A 20,826-nucleotide genomic window follows, 5' to 3' on the forward strand; every position below is an offset into this window, starting at 1 on the left:
CCTGAACTCAAACATACCCATAATTTAAACATAAATTCATAAACGATTTTAGAATCCTTCACATACTCAAGGTCAATTAATCAGCAGAAAAAATATAAAAGTTAACTTTTTGTTCATATGGAAATGCCTTATTAGCATGATGTCAATTCCATTTTATTGCAGTAAGACTATCTTTTTAATGATGGGTGAGAGGCTGAGTTTTATTGCACTATCCTATTAAGATAGTTACAGCCTGCTCAAATATAGTCAAATATTATCAGAAGCACCAGTGATATAATTTTCTTCTGGTACCCAAACCAAACCTGCATTTACTCAAACTTGTCCCTTCTCATTACAAAGTCTCTTTCTGTTGCTGAACAACTTCTATGTGACAGAGATTCCACCCTCATGGCTAATAAAGGCATGCAATGTTACCACAAACCATGCAAAACGAAAATCATGGCAGAGCAAGTACTTACGGGTACATGGCCATTGTTGTCAATTTAACAAAGATGTCTTTACTGGGTGCATCAGCAGTATTGCAAGTGAAGGCTTGTGGTGGAGGCATTTTGTGTTTCCTGCAGAAATCAGTAGGTGAAATGCTATATTCTTGTCTGACTTCATGCAGGTCTGACTTTGCAGCTACGATTAAGCAAGGTATTCTGCTGTCCATAAAGTGTTGCTACAGAGTAAAAAGTGAAATCAAAATCTGATGACAAGTTCAAAAATTACTAAACTTAATTAAATGGGCACTAAAAATTTTCTCTAGATAGGCAAAGCATCAACAGTTTCAGGGAGAAAGTAAACTAAGAGGCAAAGACTGGCAGTTGTCTAGGTCAGTAGCATAATAAGACCAGGGACACTTTTCTAATGCTGGTAACAATATAACAATTCTTCAAATTCACTACAATTTGAAAAAAAAAATCTTTTTTTCAAAAAGAAACAATACTTTGAAATAAAAAGAAATCTACCTAAATTCTCCCTCCTAAAGCACACTATTTTCATTTTTTGATATTACCTTTAGTCCTTAAGCACATGCATATATATATGTTTACATAGTTGTAGTCATGCTGGACATAACCATTTAAAAATATAATACTGAATTTTCCATGTTTTCAGAATTCAAAACCATTATTTTTAATGGCTACATAAATTTCATAGGATCATTTTGTCTCAATTTGGTAAATATCCTCCTATTGTTAGACATTTGGATTATTTCCAGGTTTTTGCTATTAAAAACAATGCTAGAGTAAATTCCTTCGTACATACAGTTTTTTTACTCTTACTGAATCTTGTTGATAATCTCAAAGTAACTGATAACTTTTCAAGCCTCTGGTTTATCCCCTTGCTCTATTATTATTCTTGGTATAACAGGCAACATATAATCCATGTGCACTCCTAAGACCTTCCATTAATGCAGAGGATCTTAACCAGGAACGCACATCAGAGTCACACGTGGAAAAAAGTACTTTTAAAAATACAGATGTCTGCGACTCTGCCACCTCAGAATGAAACCAGAACCTTTAGGGATAGGACACAAATGTATGTATTTCTGAAAAGCTCCACAAATAATTTTCTTGCATTTCCCTGGTTAGAAAACACCACATTACAATTCCATTAAACTCCTTATAAAGTTAAACTTGGTTTTAGACCAAAAGAGCAACAAACCTTAAAAATCCTGGCACAGTATTCAAAGGATTTAGGGTTACTGACATCATATACCAGGCATACAACATCACAAAGGATCTCAGCCTCAGTTAGAAATTCCGATTCTGAGATATCATGCAACTTGTAAAAAGAAAAAGACAGAAACATAAGTATCATAACACTGATGTAAAATTAAAGTCATGATGTTTTATTATGTGCTTAACTTGACTTCCTAATTTAAAAATACTGGTTAAGCATAAATTATCAGACTATTTTTGGAAGTAAGACATATAAACAAGTAGTTTCTGATTTTTGAAGATGAAAAATGGTGATTAAGGTCCTACAGAAACTAACATTTAGTGAGTGACTAAAGTGTGCTAGGCAGGCCCTTTACATGCATTCTCTATATACTATAGATAAGAAAACAGGCTAAAGAGATTAGGTCAACTGCCAAAGATAGCACAACTAACTAGTCATCAGACCAAAAATTGAACTCAGATATGATTCCCAAGGCTTTTTTCTTTTTACCACACCACCTTTCCTCCCCAATCAAAAACACAAAGGAAAAAAAAAAAACAAACAAACCACAAAGCAAAGGACGGTACATTAAGGTTATTTTGTTCTACTTCACTGCCTACTCTTTTTCAATGTTTATTATAAAATCTCTAAAGAAACATCCCATCTGTGATATGATAATGATCCAACAAGCGTAAAATTCAGTACTGAGCTATATAAGATAGTGCTTCTTTGTTGAGGAGAAGAAAAGGGAAGTGTAAAGTCAGAGGTGACTCAATATATTCCAATAAAACACTATTAGAGCATGGATATTCAGAGACATGAAAGACATCAATTTGCAATGAATGGTTGTAACAATAAAACTGGAAAGTTAACAATCAGCAAGATTTACTGAGTACCCAATATACAGAATTATACTTAGGAGAAGAATGAGAGATAAACAGGTTTAACAAGAAACTGACAAAGAACTTTTATCATAAAGAGCAAAATATGCATAAAATTCAACGTGATTATCTGTCTAGCAGAATAAACTACTTCCAAAAAGAAAAAAAAAAGGGAATGAACTTTCTTTAGTACCTATTTTTTGTCAGGAGCTTCTCATATTAGTTAACTTAATAAGAGACTCAGACTCAGAGAATAAGCAATTTGCCTGAGGTCACACAGCTGATCAGTGGTGGACCAGCATTCAAACCCAAATCAGACTGGATCCAAAAAGAACATAAAACCTCTTTTTACTATTTCATATTATCTTTTCAGTCATACCATTCTTTCCATCATTTTTTAGGCTACCACACTTGTTAAATACACTCCTCCCTGCTAAATAAATACAACCTGATTCAATTACAGATTAAACTACCCCACACCTGCACAAAGGTCTTCAAACTAATTTCTAGTCAACAATAGAGGACATAATTTTTAAAAATAAAAGTGGAAGAAAGAGCAAAGAGGATTTAATTTTTTTTTTAACTTTCTTATGGTGGTATAACATACAATTAAGTACACAGATAGATGAATTTTTACTTATATCTACACCCATGTAATCACCACATGGATCAAGGGAATTAAAATTAATTCTAATGAATAAACCAGGTAAAAAAATAAATCACACAAAAACCATTAAATTAAATCTAATTATGTTTTCAAAGAGTCATTTAAAATGTACCCAATAATTAATAATCTTTATATGCCAGAAAATTTCTTACCAACAAGTATTTCTCTTGTCCGTATACATAAACAGTGTTAATTGCATAGTATGATTTATGGTCATCACGAATTTTCTTCTGCCTCTGAAAACAACCAAAAACATCTCAGTATTTATAGTATTACAGGAACTAGTTTCCATCAACACATGCGCTCTGCATGTATGGTATGTTACCAAAAAAAGGACATTCTTCCCTACACTATGTATTATTTATCAATACAAAGGGGATATTGATTTTGTTTCTTAGTTCTTAAGGTCTAAAATAAAAGATGCATTTGTTCTGCATACAGGGAAAGCAGTAGCTGAAAAGGAAGTAAACAATATCACTGAAAGTGTATTCCAGAGCCACCTGCTGGCGATTCTCCTTACACTATAATTTGGCCTGCTATTTCATCTACAAATATGTCAATCTCCTTACTCAAGTCAGTAGTCAGAATTAGGTATCAGTATTCGGTTCAAAATATTCACTGTACATTTACTTCATGCCAAGCACTGTGTCTGATGCTTTCATATGTGTATTTATTTAACCCCCATCTAAAAGCTGTTTAAAAAAAAAAAAGACAAATGATAGCTAACATCAATGAAGCAAAGATAAAGCTAGTTCAATGAGATTATTGTTACACTTTAGTTGTACCTTACTATTATACATAGGTCACTCAGTTCTACTAATCATCTAAAAGGGTAAATGGTTATGAAAAAATTATGTAAACTCAGTGACTATAAAAATCTGTTGAGTATAGCTCTATTTCTTGAGAACTCTCACCATTAAGTTTCTTCCAAGAAGAGCCTGAAGAACTCCACTTTTCCCACAGTTTTTCATCCCAATTACATTACATCGGAACACATTTCTTTGAGTCTGTTTTTTCTGAAGGTCTATCTTTTTATCTCTTGTTACTAAAAAGAAAAAAAAAGCTAATTATGTACTGCTTAGATTTACTGAGCCTTCATTTCACATTCTGCAAAATAGGGTATTGCTATTTATCATTTTTACAAAGTGTTCGATCAATAAACATACTGTACAGTAGTCAAGCGGTATGTGAAATAAAGTACAAAATATAATACAGAAGGGCCCCACTTAGTGAAAAAGATGCATTTCTGAAAGTCGGCTGTAAACTTCTAGTAACCAAATGATATTCATTTCATCATAAAATAAGTAGTATGTTTACATAACAAAATGATATCTGAAAAATGAATGAAAATTACAATGAATACAGCCAATACTATATCCCATCTTTTTTTCTGTTATAAATTATTGTCATAACAAATTATAAACTAAAAGATGCTATCTCAAAACTGCACTCTCTTGGGTCTGTAAATGGAAAGAGGATATGCACGCTAGGGTTAACTGGCCTTTCTAAGGTAAATCTGTAAAAGAGGCAGCCCTGAAAACAATGTTGTATCAGCAGAGCAATGAGGCATGTCTTCTTTTTTTTTTTTTTGCGGTATGCGGGCCTCTCACTGTTGTGGCCTCTCCCGTTGCGGAGCACAGGCTCCGGACGCGCAGGCTCAGCGGCCATGGCTCACGGGACCAGCCACTCCGCGGCATGTGGGATCTTCCCGGATCGGGGCACGAACCCATGTCCCCTGCAACGGCAGGCGGACTCTCAACCACTGCGCCACCAGGGAAGCCCGAGGCATCTCTTCTTGAGGTAAAGAGACCTCCTTTAACTATACCCAAAGATTCAACTACAAGAAAGCTCACCAAGAGGCACTATTTATAGCAAAAAAACCTGAAAGTGATAAAAAACAGATAATAATTATGGGGTAGTTAAGTTATAGAATATCCATATGACGATACTTTATCTAATATTAAAGATATAATATTATAAATATTATAGATGTATTAGTATACTTATTGATTATAGAAATATGGCCACAAGATTTTGTTGAGTGAAAGAACCTCATGCTGGCTAATTAGTTCCTTAGTCTTTGGTGCTGCATTAAATACTGTCTAACTGGTTAAGTACTTTGAAGGGTACTTGCTCTGTCAATTTCACAAAGGCTGTCTTCCTGTAATGGGGCTTCCTGTAAGATATGGCATTTTTCCCCACAAATCAGGATATAAGAACTTCTTGAAATGATCAGTTCCCTAATTTGTTATTTCATATTATATCTATGGGTTTTCTTTAAGTGGAGCACATTGCCTGGCAAGAATGCCTGGTTAACATTACAAGATATGTGAAAGATTTTTTAATGTGGAAAAAAGTTATAAAACCGAGAGATGTACAATCAGTTGAATACCAGGATCATGTGTTAATAGGCACTGTTTTTAATGTTTAAAGAAAATTAAAACACAAGATAGACTGGTAAATACTTTTCATGCCCATAGCCCTCCCTGATTTTCATCAATGAAGTACCCTCAGGGGGAGACTAGAGGTAAAACCTCTACTCTTTCCTTTTTGATAAACAATTAAATCAAGCAGCTTACCTCAAAAGTGATTACCAAATCAAGGGAAAAGAAATAGTATAGACATGGAAGACTAATGAAGATGCATTTATTTTTACTCTTTTTACATATGAAACTGGAATCCTAAAAAAAATTTTTTTCTAATTAAATAGCATTCAGATACTTACCTGTGATGGCTGAAGCTTGAGACTCTTGCTCAGTCAATATTGAATAGCCTAGATAACCCAAATACTCCAGGCATCGCTGCACATCTAAATAGGTCGTGAGCCTAGGAAAGGGAAGAGTTTAAAATGTGAAAAGTTCCTAAATGAATATTTATTTTAAAAACAATTACAACAGCTCAAATAATTTTACCACTAGACCCAGATAATTTTTGTCAGACTGCTTTAATTTCCCATGTGCCCAACCATGGCTTTTCCTACAGTGACATCCTTAGGGCAGAAATGAAAGGGAGGAGAATGCAAGATGTGGGGTGGAAGGGGCTCCTGTATCTATTCCACCTGCCCGGAGAGAGCAAGGCCACACAGATGAGCAGTGAGCAGCTGGTAAGATCTAGAGCAGGGATATTTTATATTATTTGCTTCCCAAGTTACATATTGTACTGCAAATACTGGCTAGTTAAGGACTTAATGGTAATTAAATCTGAAAAGGTTTGCAAAAAGTGAAAAAAATAACTGAAAGGCTAAAAGACACTTGAAAATAGTTAGCCTTTCGTATGATCTGAAAAAAGAACAGATCCTGGTGTTGAGAAAGTTATTTTTGCCAAGGCTAAAGTAATTATGTCATTATGCACAACCAGAGAATTTTTTTAGCACCCTAGACAATAGGTCAACAAGACTGCAGACACCCTCACTAAGTCTAAGAGTTCACTGAAAACAAACAACAACAACAAAAAAACCCTCAAAGTAAGAATTCAGTGTCAAGTAAAATATGCTCTCCCCATATTCTGAAAATACAAGATTTGTACAATAACAATGATGTTTCCCTTAATCAAAAGTATTAAAACACACTGTAAATCAACTATACTCCAATAAAAAATTTTTAAGTATTAAAATTTACTTCCATTTTTATATGACTTATTACTGTTTCCCTGTACCTCATCCAAAAGCAAACACATCCCTTCCTGATAAATTTATAGAACATCTATAGTTCATCTCAGAGGTAGCAGAAGCACTATAAATCCTGCTCACAGGCAGCTATCATTGAAGCACTTCACAAGATCTGACAAATATACAAAATGATGAATGTAATGCACCATAATTTCAAACTAGCTGTAACTCTAGAGGAAAGAAGTGAGCTCTATACTCACGTCCACTGGGAAAGGAATCCCTGGTAGGTTATCCAGCCTTTTTCATTCGTACAAACTGTGTTATTCACATCTGGCCCCCAAGGTATGTAAGGGAAAACTTTAAACAAATCTTTAAGCTCATCAGGTGACAAAGCACAGTCTCTATCCTGAAGATACACAAGAAAGTATACATAACACTTAGATATCTAAGAGGATAATTCCCAAATGCAAGAGCCCCCTAATCAAGTAAAGCTATGTTTCTAAAAACTAACAAATGAAAAGAAATTTTACATTTTATCAAGAAAACTCCTTACACATATATAAGGAAACCTATGCAAGGGTCTATCAGAAACTAGACTTTTTCGTCTTGAGAAAATAATAAAGTAAATAATATGAGAAAGTATCTTTGCTAGTTTAAGAAAGTTTGGGTAATTTTTGGCTATGTGACAGGAATGCCCAATAGCTCAGGGATCAGAGTTACATCATTCACAGGAAAATATTTTATCATATATCATGGAAAACTGCAGCTAAAAGCTTACCAAATCATGCTTGTCAAAAGTACTTTGGAGAAACAAATATGCGTGATGATTTAATTCAGTAGTGCAATCAGGAGGTATTTTTAGCCTGTTGATGAAAAAAAAAGTAAAATAATTCATTAACCAAATATTAAAATTTAACTGGAGAAATGAACATGAAATTGCAACAAGTATTTTTGTAGGATGACAGCATTTACAGAACATGTTTTCTGTAGCCATTTAGACTTGCCCAGGGAAAGTCACTGCAGTGGTATGGCAATTCTCAGAAGAGTCATAATAGTGCTCACTCCAACGTGACAGTTTTCTTAACTATCTGAAGGGCAGGTTGTATTAAAAAATTTACAGACAATACTGATTAAACTGTAATGGGTTGTTCTTCCTACAAACCAATTATAAGTCAAAATTATGAGCTTTAAACAATGTCAACATTGTAATGTATTGAAAATGATGTTAAGAGATGTTATTTCTGCCTGATTTGACATTTGACACACCCTAAATTCGAGTCAATAAACATTTATCAAATGCACAGAGGTACTGGGGACATAAAAACAAGACAGGCTCCCTACCTCTAAGGAACCACATTCAAGCTGGAGACAGACCACAAGTAGATAACCTCACTATCTCAACAGAATGAGGCAACTGTTGAGTATGGGTAAATTACAGATGCTAGGGGAACCCTTGTAAAAGGGAACACTTTGGCCTGGGGATGGGAAGGTGTCAGCACTGCTGAGAGACACTGTCACCTGTATTGAGACTTGAAGGATAACAGACATGAATTAGGTTGGGGGGAGAGGGAGGAAGAGAGTAAAAATACCATGGGCAAAAGCCTGGAGTGGGAAACAATATCTGATTGGTGGACCAGAAATAGTTTAGTATTTACTTCTAGAATGAAGGCAGGGAGTGAGCTGGAGTGAGCAGATCATGAATGACCTCCTACACCAGGTTAAGAAGCTTAGGCTTTATCCTGTCTTGAAGGGTAAGTGACATGGCAAAATCCATGTTGTATATCTATTAATCTAGCAGCAGTGTGAAGGACAGGGGCAGAGAGTTCAATAAGAAGACTCAAGTGGTGGCTTTGAAGGGGCTCTTTACAGAAAATTAAAGGTAGAGCGCAGAAAGAAACTAAAAGAGATCTTAGTGTAAGTCACAAAGCCATAAAAGATGGAGTTTCCTTATTGTCATACTTTAGAAAGCAATAAGCAACCTCCCGTAGAATCTATCTACCCACATAAATTGGCACAGAAAAGAAAACTTGATAAAAAAAAGTCCTGGGACAAATGCATTCATTCAATATATATTTATTGAAAAACCTGGGAAATTACTTGAGCCAAGATTTAATAACTTTGACAAGGGAAGTTTTAACTTAGAACTGATTAATAGACGAGGAATCCAACTAGAAATTTTGCTTCCTTAATGATGGGGAAGGAAAAACAACAACAAAGTTTTTCTGAACCCTTACATGGATAGCTAGCAGTGCTATGCTAAAATTAAAAAGGAGAACATGAAGATAATGTGCTACTGAAAAAGCGAAGAAAAAAGGCGAAAGGCTCAAAGGCCAGATCTTGGCAAGTCACTTCCCTGAAAAGCCTACTTCCCTTGGGTATGGGAGACGCATCCTACAGCAAGGCAGTCTCCTATTTCAGGGTGATGCTGGGTTCATCATTAAACATACAAAACTTAAACATATCATTATCTAAAGAAAAACAACCACAAAGAGACTGGTCGTTTAGGAAAAATACTTATTTTATCCTGAGCTGAGAACAGGCTATAAAACTTAGGGAGGAGAAGGACTAAAGAAAAGAAAAACGCTAACCAATATATTTCTGATCCCTTGACTCTAAAAACAAGTTCGTCTAGCATCTTTTATCTCCTTCCTCAATAAAATGAATTTAAAAAGGTACTTGTATTCTTCATTAGAAGAAGAGGAAGAGTTTGAGCCATGCTATAAATCAGTGGCTCTCAATTGGGGATGACTTCACTCCTAAGGGGACATTTTTGGCTGTCATGACTGGGGGAAGAGGTGCTACCGGCATCTAAGGATGTGCTAATAAACATCCTATAACTCGTAGAACAGGCTCTACAATAAAGAATTATCTAGTCCAAAATGTCAATAGTGCCGAGTTTGAGAAACCCTGCTATAAACGGCTCTATAAATCTATAAATTATTCCTGAGTAGCTCAGAGCCTACCTATCAATGTGCTAAATAAAAACTTTAAAATACTGGCAAGTGAAATCAATTAGAAGTCAAAGGTACATACAAGGGAAATAAATATTCAGGTGTCAAATCCAGATCGTCATCATAACCAAATCGTCGAAGCACAGTCCAAGTAGTTTCATGTCTCCCTCTCTGAATAAAAAGTGTGTGTAAAAAAAGAAAACCTGAAATAAAATAAATCAGTAAATATAGCTGATGTGAAAATGGGTAGAGTCACATGGAAGAAAAGCATGTAACACATAACGGCAAGAGCTAGACTCCTGAACATATGTGTACTAGTTTTGCATATGGAAGGTCAAACCAAAACAATGCTCACAAGTGTCTCAAAGAGTTGATTTCAGAATCATTTCACAGATACACCCAGGTCAGCAAGAGATGGCACTACATGAAAGGGCCAAAAACATATCCCAAGGAATATACTGACATTCACATGGTTATATGATAAAAACAAATGAAATCATTTTAATTTTAAGATAAATTTGTTTCTGAAATCTCTTACCCTCAGATGGACCTCTGCACTCCTGAGACCCAATCAATTTCCCTGCCTCTAATTTATACTCACAGTAAAGATAATTATCCCCACCAACGTCTGCCTCTTCCAACTCTTAAACATCCAGGTTAGATTTTAGGTATATTAGTAAATATAAACATTTCCCTAAATATAGATAATACTATAGACTTTTGCCTTCTGCTAAATTTTGAAAATATTAAATTCAAAAGGGGGAAAAAGCACCATTCACCCACCTTTCAGTGTCAATCCACTATCAGCCACACCATCACTTATATGTTTTCTGACTACATTTTTGACATCTTCTAGAGCTTGAGGAGCTAACGGAGTGTTGAAACAAATTCTCTAGCAAAAAACATAAAAATAAAGTTAAAAACAAATCAGCATTAAACCCACAAATAGTACAAGTATTAATCCACAAAGCAACATTAAATCAAAGAGTTGCAACCAAAGGAAACATATTCTGAATTAGCAGAGTCTCTACTTTGTATTAAGTAAAACATGTCATACTTAGGACATGTTTTCCCTACTCTCCCCATCATGTTCCTAAAACACAGAGCTCTTTGTGTAGCTATGTTATACAAAACCGAGAAAGAAAAATAATTCAAAGTTCAGACTTCAAGTCATCCTTAATAAACCCACTGTACACCATGAAATGACACTCTCAGAGTCCCCTCAACTCCTAAGCATAAGAGAGTTTTATCCCCTAGGTAAAGATTAAATAGCCTGATGTGAAAGAGAGTTTTTACATGAAAGAGATGCATGTTTATCAAAATACCATTGTTCAAGCCAATAAATTTTTTCTCTTCTCAGCAAAAAAAGACCAAGATACACAAATATCTGAAATAAAAGGCTACCTGAAAGAAGTTGAGTTCAGCATCATTGAGAGTACCATCATTATCTTGATCAGATATTTTAAATATACGAGTAAGGGCTTTTATACAGGCTGGTTTCATCTATAAATCATTGAGAAAAGAAACAATCGTTTTAATGTAAATAGCTGGGATTTTAAGATATGATTTTCATAAATATGCTGAGAAGAATACTGAATGTTTTCACTGCCAAATACATAACATCAAATACAACCAACATGAAAAATGAACTAAAGCAAAGCCATTTCCTTTTATACCCAAGCCACTTTAAGTAAATGAGGCAATATTTACTTGGACCGATCTGGAATGCTTAAACTCTCCCTTCATGACCACACACCCTCTGAAGATGGGCAAAAGAGAAATTCATCTTTAGGGAAGATTCATTCTTCCAGTCATATAAAGAAGAAATGCCCTCTCTCATTCCATAAAGAATTTGAGCTGACATAAAACTACAGTAAAGGCTTTTCCCCCCCAACTTCTCTGATTTTTGACCTTCTAGCAGCAAAATGGGACTAAATGTTTTGGTCTGTCACGTGTGTGTGTATATATCAAAGCTGGGATATAAAATGTACTGATTCGCAAGCAGGTGACAAAATAGCACTGGTCGATAAGTGTACAAGTCTTTTACTAACTTCCTATTATGAGATAAGAATTACATTTAAAAAATTACATTTTTGACACTACAACTTTTATAAGAAAAGCTGCTGGAAGTGTACTTTGACAACTTTTATTTTAGGATTTATAACGGATAGAACAAATATTTGACTATTTAAAAATAAGCCCCAGGGGCTTCCCTGGTGGCGCAGTCGTTAAGAGTCCGCCTGCCGATGCAGGGGACACGGGTTCGTGCCCCGGTCCGGGAAGATCCCACATGCCGCAGAGCAGCTAGGCCTGTGAGCCATGGCCACTGAGCCTGCGCGTCCGGAGCCTATGCTCCGCAACGGGAGAGGCCACAACAGTGAGAGGCCCACGTACCGCAAAAAAAAAAAAAAAAAAAAGTAATTGAAGAAAAACAGTGATGCATTTTTCATTAAAGCTTGAAATGCATCAGAAGCAAAAGTACTCTAAGGTATTAGCTCAATACAATATTTAAATATTAACCTCTTAAAATATAACACCAAAAAATGACTACTTTTTAAAAGTATTAAAAATTATACTTTAATAAAACTAAAATATTTTGGCAGTAATAAAATAAACTCATTTTGCATATAAAGTAATCTAAACCCTCACACAGATCTTTTTCATTGTTAGGTAAGCAGAGGATTCCATGGGTCATACAGAGTCCGTCATCACTGGAAACATTTCGAATTCAGGCTTTAATTTAGAATATGATCTTTTTCATGATCCTACCTCAAATCTGTGTTAAAAGCTTATTAATGTTGTCTAAATAAAAGATTCTGTTATAAGCTTAGACTCAAGGCTTGTACTTGTATAAATCAAGGCATATAGTCTCTAAAAGTTACAGATTTTACCTTAAGCAGGTCCACCTAAGAAATGACTAACAGATGGTAGTAGGTGTTTTACAGGGAAGGGAGGATTAGCAGATTAGCAGAACTAATAATAGGCCTAAGAAAAAAGTAGCAATTAGAGAATTGAGAACAAACTAACAGTGGCGATTGAATGTACTGCTAGGCTAAGCTGAGAAGTAAATCTCTCCAGTATGAGACTGTTTCCCAAATTTTCTTGATCGTAAGATATAGCACCTGGCTGAATCAGAATAGAATCTGTAATTTTTTTTTTTTTTTTTTTGCGGTACGCAGGCCTCTCACCAGTGCGGCCTCTCCCATTGTGGAGCAAAGGCTCCGGACGCACAGGCCCAGCGGCCATGGCCCACGGGCCCAGCCGCTCCGCGGCATGTGGGATCCTCCCGGAGCGGGGCACGAATCCACATCCCCTGCATCAGCAGGCGGACTCTCAACTACTGCGCCACCAGGGAAGCCCCTGGAATCTGTATTTTTAACAAGTACACCTAGTGACTATTATGAGGTGAATTTGGGAAATACTGAATTAAGAGCAAGTTAGAAATAAACACTCCAATTAAGGAACAGTAAACCAGGATTAAGGAAGAGTAAATCAGGGTCAGATTAAGGGATAACTCAGATTAATATTTATACCAGGGGTCAGCACTTTTTTGGTAAAGAGCTACATAGCAAATACTTTAGGCTTTGCGGGTCAACAGGCAAAATCAAGGATATCATGTAGGTACTTACACAGCAAGAGATAATCAAAGTTTTTATTAATGAAATAATAATTAATAATTTATTAATGAAATTAAATAATAATTTATTAATTAAATTTAAAATATAGTAATAACTGAGTATACCTTTACTATACAGGTCTACTAATGAGAAGGATGGAATTCCTCTTAGAGGGATAACATTTGGCTTAATTAGGGTTCAAAGTTAATGTTCCCTATCTTGTAATAACCTATAATGGAATACAATCTGCAAAAAACCCCACAAAAACAAAAACAAAAAACAAATCACTATGCTATACACCCGAAACTAACACAATACTGTAAATCAACTATACTTCAATTAAAAAAAAAAGTCAGCATTCCCTATCATGAAAATCAACTGCAAGTGTTCAGCTATTAATGCTGATCTGTAATGAGATTTTACATACTTCATCTTTGAAAATGTCTTTTTGCACAGATACACACTGCCAATAGTGACACATATCTGTAAACATACAACTTTAATTGAGCACATTCATCACTTGGAAGGCATTTACAGAATCATATTTGATTTTTTTCTTGATATTGCCTGTTAACACATCATTACACTGCAGATTGATCAGTTCCAACTGAAGGCTGGGTGGAAGCTCCTCAACTGCATGGTCAAACGGATTAGGAAATTTCCTTTGTGCGTGCATTTAGGTCCAAAAAAACCAATGCTGAAATTAGAGCTCAGAATATATATCTGTTTTGCCATCTGAAAACCCACTTTTTTCTTTTCTTCTTTTGGCATGATAGGTATATACTGATAATAAAAAAATAAAATGCCGCAGTACAGAGGTACACATGGTACATGAAATGCTGCTGCATTTGAACCATGTCAGTCCAGTTAGCAGTGCACTGAGCAGCACTGTTATGACAGTTACCACATATAAGCTCTGTTGCAACTATGCAACTCTGCCTTTGTAACAGGAAAGTATAGACAAATATAAAGGAATGAAGGTGGTTGTGGTACAATAAAACTTATTTATCAATGGTGAAAATCTGAACGTCATATAATTTTCCCATATCTCAAAATATTATTCCTTTTGATTTTTTCCCCAATCATTAAAGAATGTAAAATGTATCTTAGCTCATAGGCTGTATAAAAACAGGTGGCAGGCCAAATTTGGCCTGTGGGTCAGTTCTACAACCACTCACCTATACTATAAACTTTTCCTGAAAAAAATGCTTTCAGGAAACTTTTTTCCCCCCAGCAAACTTTCATTTCTTAAAAACTCAAATACAACAACAAAAGAAACAAATAACTCCATTAAGAAATGGGCAAAATACTCAAATAGACCTTTCTCCAAAGAAGATATACAAATGGCCAATAAGCACATGAAAAGATGTCCAACATCAGTAGCCATCAAAGAAATGCAGTTCAAACAACGAGAGCTTCCCTGGTGGCACAGTGGTTGAGAGTCCGCCTGCCGATGCAGGGGACACGGGTCCGTGCCCTGGTCCGGGAAGATCCTACATGCCGCGGAGTGGCTGGGCCCGTGAGCCATGGCCGCTGGGCCTGGGCGTCCGGAGCCTGTGCTCCGCAGCGGGAGAAGACTGCAGCAGTGAGAGGCCTGCGTACCGCAAAAAAAAAAAAAAAAAAACCACCAACAACAACAAAAAAAGAGATACCACTCACATCTACCAGGATAGCTATAAACAGACAAACAGAGGTGGGGGCTGGGGAATAACAAGTGTTGGCAAAGATGTGGAGAAATTGGGACTTTCATATAGTTTAGTGGTTCCTCGGTAAGTAAAACAAAATTACCATGTGACCTAGCAATTCCACTGCTAAACAGACACTCAAAACAGGGGTTCAAACTTATGTGCGAATGTTCTTAGCAGCTCTTTTACGACAGCCAAAAAGTGGAAGCAACCCAAATATCCAACAACAGATGAATGGATAAACAAAATGTGGTATATCCATAAAATGAAGTATCATTTGACCATAAAAAGGAATGAAGTACTAATAATGCTACAACGTGGATGGATGTACCTTGAAAACGTTACACTAAGTGAAAGAAGCCAGACACAGGGATTTCCCTGTTGGCACAGTGGTTAAGAATCTGCCTGCCAATGCAGGGGACATGGGTTCAAGCCCTGGCCTAGGAAGATCCCACATGCCACAGAGCAACTAAGCCCATGCATCACAGCTACTGAGCCTGTGCTCTACAGCCCACGAGCCACAACTACTGAGCCTGCGTGCCACAACTACTGAAGCCCGCATGCCTAGAGCCCGTGCTCCACAACAAGAGAAGGCACCACCATGAGAAACCCATGCACCACAACAAAGAGTAGCCCCCATTTGCCACAACTAGAGAAAGCCATGCGCAGCAACAAAAACCCAATGCAGCCAAAAATTAATTAATTAATTAATAAAAAAATAAATAGGCACAATACTCTTAGATAGCCTCATCCACCAGAGGGCAGACAGCAGAAGCAAGAAGAACTACAATTTTGCAGCCTGTGGAAGGAAAACCACATTCACAGGAAGACAGACAAAATGAAAAGGCAGAGGACTTTGTACCAGATGAAGGAACGAGATAAAACCCCAGAAAAACAACTAAATGAAGTGGAGATAGGCAAACTTCCAGAAAAAGAATTCAGAATAATGACAGTGAAGATGATCCAGGACCTCGGAAAAAGAATTGGAGGCAAAGATCGAGAAGATGCAAGAAATGTTTAACAAAGACTGGGAAGAATTAAAGAACAAACACCTAGAAGAATTAAAGAATGAACAAACAGAGATGAACAATACAATAACTGAAATGAAAAATACACTAGAAGGAATCAATAGCAGAATAACTGAGGCAGAAGAACGGATAAGTGACCTGGAAGACAGAATGGTGGAATTCACTGCTGCGGAACAGAACAAAGAAAAAAGAATGAAAAGAAATGAAGACAGCCTAAGAGACTTCTGGGACAACATGAAACACAACAACATTCGCATTATAGGGGTCCCAGAAGGAGAAGAGAGAGAGAAAGGACCAGAGAAAATATTTGAAGAGATTATAGTCAAAAACTTCCCTAACATGGGAAAAGAAATAGCCACCCAAGTCCAGGAAGCGCAGAGAGTCCCAGGCAAGATAAACCCAAGGAGAAACATGCCGAGACACACAGTAACCAAATTGACAAAAATTAAAGACAAAGAAAAATTATTGAAAACAAGGGAAAAATGACAAATAACATACAAGGGAACTCCCATAAGGTTAACAGCTGATTTCTCAGCAGAAACATTACAAGCCAGAAGGGAGTGGCACGATATATTTAAAGTGATGAAAGGGAAGAACCTACAACCAAGATTACTCTACCCAGCAAGGATCTCGTTCAGATTCGATGGAGAAATCAAAAGCTTTACAGACAAGCAAAAGCTAAGAGAATTCAGCACCACCAAACCAGCTCTGCAACAAATGCTAAAGGAACTTCTCTAGGTAGGAAACACAAGAAAAGGACCTACAAAAACAAACCCATAACAATTAAGAAAACGGTAACAGGAACATACATATTGATAATTACCTTAAACGTGAATGGATTAAATGCTCCAACCAAAACACACAGGCTCGCTGAATGAATACAAAAACAAGACCCATATATATGCTGGCTACCAGAGACCCACTTCAGACCAAGGGACACATATAGACTGAAAGTGAGGGGATGGAAAAAGATATTCCATGCAAATGGAAATCAAAAGAAAGCTGGAGTAGCAATACTCATATCAGATAAAATAGACTTTAAAATAAAGAATGTTACAAGAGACAAGGAAGGACACTACATAATGATAAAGGGATCAATCCAAGAAGAAGATATAACAATTATAAATATATACGCACGCAACATAGGAGCACCTCAATACATAAGGCAACTGCTAACAGCTGTAAAAGAAGAAATCAACACTAACACAATAACAGTGGGGGACTTTAAACCTCACTTACGCCAATGGACAGATCATCCAGACAGAAAATTAATAAGGAAACACAAGCTTTAAATGACACAATAGTCCAGATAGATTTAATTGATATTTATAAGACATTCCATCCAAAAACAACAGATTACACTTTCTTTTCAAGTGCACACAGAAAATTCTCCAGGATAGATCACATCTTGGGTCACAAATCAAGCCTCAGTAAATTTAAGAAAACTGAAATCATATAAAGCATCTTTTCTGACCACAACGCTATGAGATTAGAAATCAATTGCAGGGAATAAAACGTAAAAAACACAAACACATGGAGGCTAAATAATACGTTACTAAACAACCAAGAGATCACTGAAGAAATCAAAGGGGAAATCAAAAAATACCTAGAGACAAATGACAATGAAAACACGATGATCCAAAACCTATGGGATGCAGCAAAAGCAGTTCTAAGAGAGAAGTTTATAGCAATACAAGCCTACCTCAGGAAACAAGAAAAATCTCAAATAATCAATCTAAACTTACACCTAAAGGAACTAGAGAAAGAAAAACAAACAAAACCCCAAGTTAATAGAAGGAAAGAAATGATAAAGATCAGAGCAGAAATAAATGAAATGCAAACAAAGGAAACAACAGCAAAGATCAATAAAACTAAAAGCCGGTTCTTTGAGAAGATAAACAAAATGGTAAACCTTTAGCCAGACTCATCAAGAAAAAGAAGGAGAGGACTCAAATCAATAAAATCAGAAATGAGGACTTCCCTGGTGGCGCAGTGGTTGAGAGTCCGCCTGCCGATGCAGGGGACATGGGTTCATGCCCTGGTCCGGGAAGATCCCACATGCCGCGGAGCAGCTAGGCCTGTGAGCCATGGCTGCTGAGTCTGCGCGTCCGGAGCTTGTGCTCCGCAACGGGAGAGGCCACAACAGTGAGAGGCCCGCGTACCGCAAAAAAAAAAAAAAAAAAGAAATGAAAAAGGAGAAGTCACAATGGACACCAGAGAAATACAAAGCATCATAAGAGACTACTACAAGCAACTCTATGCCAATAAAATGGACAACCTGGAAGAAATGGACCAATTCTTAGAAAGGTATAACCTTCCAAGACTGAACCAGGAAGAAATAGAAAATATGAACAGACCAATCACAAGTAATGAAATTGAAACTGTGATTAAAAATCTTCCAACAAACAAAAGTCCAGGACCAGGTGGCTTCACAGGTGAATTCTATCAAACACGTAGAGAAGAGCTAACACCCGTCCTTCTCAAACTCTTCCAAAAAATTACAGAGGAAGGAACACTCCAAAACTCATTCTATAAGGCCACCATCACCCTGATACCAAAACCAGACAAAGATACTACAAAAAAAGAAAATTACAGACCAATACCACTGATAAATATACATGCAAAAATCCTCAGCAAAATAGTAGCAAACAGAATCCATCAACACATTAAAAGGATCATACACCACGATCAAGTGGGATCTATCCCAGGGATGCAAGGATTCTTCAATACACGCAAATCAATCAATGTGATACACCATATTAACAAACTGAAGAATAAAAACCATGTGATCATCTCAATAGATGCAGAAAAAGCTTTTGACAAAATTCAACACCCATTTATGATAAAAACTGTCCAAAAAGTGGGCACACAGGGAACCTACCTCAACATAATAAAGGCCATATACGACAAACCCACAGCAAACATCACTGTCAGTGGTGAAAAACTGAAAGCATTTCCTCTAAGATCAGGAACAAAACGAGGATGTCCACTCTCGCCACTATTATTCAACATAGTTTCGGAAGTCCTAGCCACGGCAATCAGAGAAGAAAAAGAAATACAAGGAAACAAATTGGAAAAGAAGAAGTAAAACTGTCACTGTTTGCAGATAACATGATTCTATACATAGAGAGTCCTAAAGATGCCACCAGAAAACTACTAGAGCTAATCAATGAATTTGGTAAAGTTGCAGGATACAAAATTAATGCACAGAAATCTCTTGCATTCCTATACACTAACAACGAAAGATCAGAAAAAGAAATTAAGGAAACAATCCCATTCACCATTGCAACAAAAAGAATAAAATACCTAGGAATAAACCTACCTAAGGAGGTAAAAGATCTGTATGCAGAAAACTATAAGACACTGATGAAAGACATCAAAGATGACACAAACAGATGGAGAGATATATCATGTTCTTGGATTGGAAGAATCAATACTGCGAAAATGACTATACCACCCAAAGCAATCTACAGATTCAATGCAATCCCTATCAAATTACCAGTGGCATTTTGTACAGAACTAGAACAAAAAATCTTAAAATTTGTATGGAGACACAAAAGACCCCGAATAGCCAAAGTAGTCTTGAGGTAAAAAAAAAAAGAGCTGGAGGAATCAGACTCCCAGACTTCAGACTACACTACAAAGCTACAGTAATCAAGACAATAGGGTACTGGCACAAAAACAGAAATATAGATCAATGTAACAGGATAGAAAGCCCAGAGATAAAGCCATGCACCTATGGTCAATTAATCTATGACAAAGGAGGCAAGGATATACAATGGAGAAGAGACAGTCTCTTCAATAAGTGGTCCTGGGAAAACTGGACAGCTACATGTAAAAGAATGAAATTAGAACACTCCCTAACACCATATACAAAAATAAACTCAAAATGGATTAGAGACCTAAATGTAAGACCAGACACTATAAACCTCTTAGAGGAAAACATAGGAAGAACACTCTTTGACATAAATCACAGCAAGATCTTTTTTGATCCACCTCCTAGAGTAATGGAAATAAAAACAAAAATAAACAAGTGGGACCTAATGAAACTTAAAAGCTTTTGCACAGCAAAGGAAACTACAAACAAGACAAAAGGACAACCCTCAGAATGGGAGAAAATATTTACAAACAAATCAACTGACAAAGGATTAATCTCCAAAATATATAAACAGCTCATGCAGCTCAATATTAAAAAACAAACAACCCAATCCAAAAATGGGCAGAAGACCTAAATAGACATTTCTCCAAAGAAGACATACAGATGGCCAAGAAGCACATGAAAAGCTGCTCAACATCACTAATTATTAAAGAAATGCAAATCAAAACTACTATGAGGTATCACCTCACACCAGTTAGAATGGGCATCATCAGAAAATCTACAAACAACAAATGCTGGAGAGGGTGTGGAGAAAAGGGAACCCTCTTGCACTGTTGGTGGGAATGTAAACTGATACAGTCACTATGGAGAACAGTATGGAGGTTCCTTAAAAAACTAAAAATAGAATTTCCATATGACCCAGCAATCCCACTACTGGGCATATACCCAGAGAAAACCATAATTCAAAAAGACACATGGACCCCAATGTTCATTGCAGCAGTATTTACAATAGCCAGGTCATGGAAGCAACCTAAATGCCCATTGACAGAAGAATGGATACAGAAGATGTGGTACATATATATAATGGAATATTACTCAGCCATAAAAAGGAATGAAATTGGGTCATTTGCAGAGATGTGGATGGATCT

At 36.4% G+C, this 20,826-nt stretch overlaps 1 protein-coding gene across 8 annotated transcripts in view; it reads right to left on the bottom strand.

Annotated features, from left to right (window-relative positions):
• RHOT1 (ras homolog family member T1) overlaps window positions 1-20,826 on the bottom strand; it is a 66,427-nt gene that overhangs the window by 21,706 nt on the left and 23,895 nt on the right. For all 8 annotated transcript variants that reach the window (XM_060290999.1, XM_030862130.2, XM_030862128.2 and 5 more), the window contains 10 exons: window positions 11,155-11,253; window positions 10,534-10,642; window positions 9,833-9,953; window positions 7,578-7,662; window positions 7,060-7,205; window positions 5,918-6,018; window positions 4,107-4,237; window positions 3,345-3,428; window positions 1,648-1,767; window positions 459-661 (listed from right to left, as the gene is read on the bottom strand). In XM_060290999.1, the coding sequence (XP_060146982.1) occupies window positions 459-661; window positions 1,648-1,767; window positions 3,345-3,428; window positions 4,107-4,237; window positions 5,918-6,018; window positions 7,060-7,205; window positions 7,578-7,662; window positions 9,833-9,953; window positions 10,534-10,642; window positions 11,155-11,253 (1,199 nt within the window). The remainder of the gene's footprint in view (window positions 1-458; window positions 662-1,647; window positions 1,768-3,344; window positions 3,429-4,106; window positions 4,238-5,917; window positions 6,019-7,059; window positions 7,206-7,577; window positions 7,663-9,832; window positions 9,954-10,533; window positions 10,643-11,154; window positions 11,254-20,826) is intronic.

Source organism: Globicephala melas, chromosome 20, assembly GCF_963455315.2.
Source record: "Globicephala melas chromosome 20, mGloMel1.2, whole genome shotgun sequence".
Taxonomy (NCBI): domain Eukaryota; kingdom Metazoa; phylum Chordata; class Mammalia; order Artiodactyla; family Delphinidae; genus Globicephala; species Globicephala melas.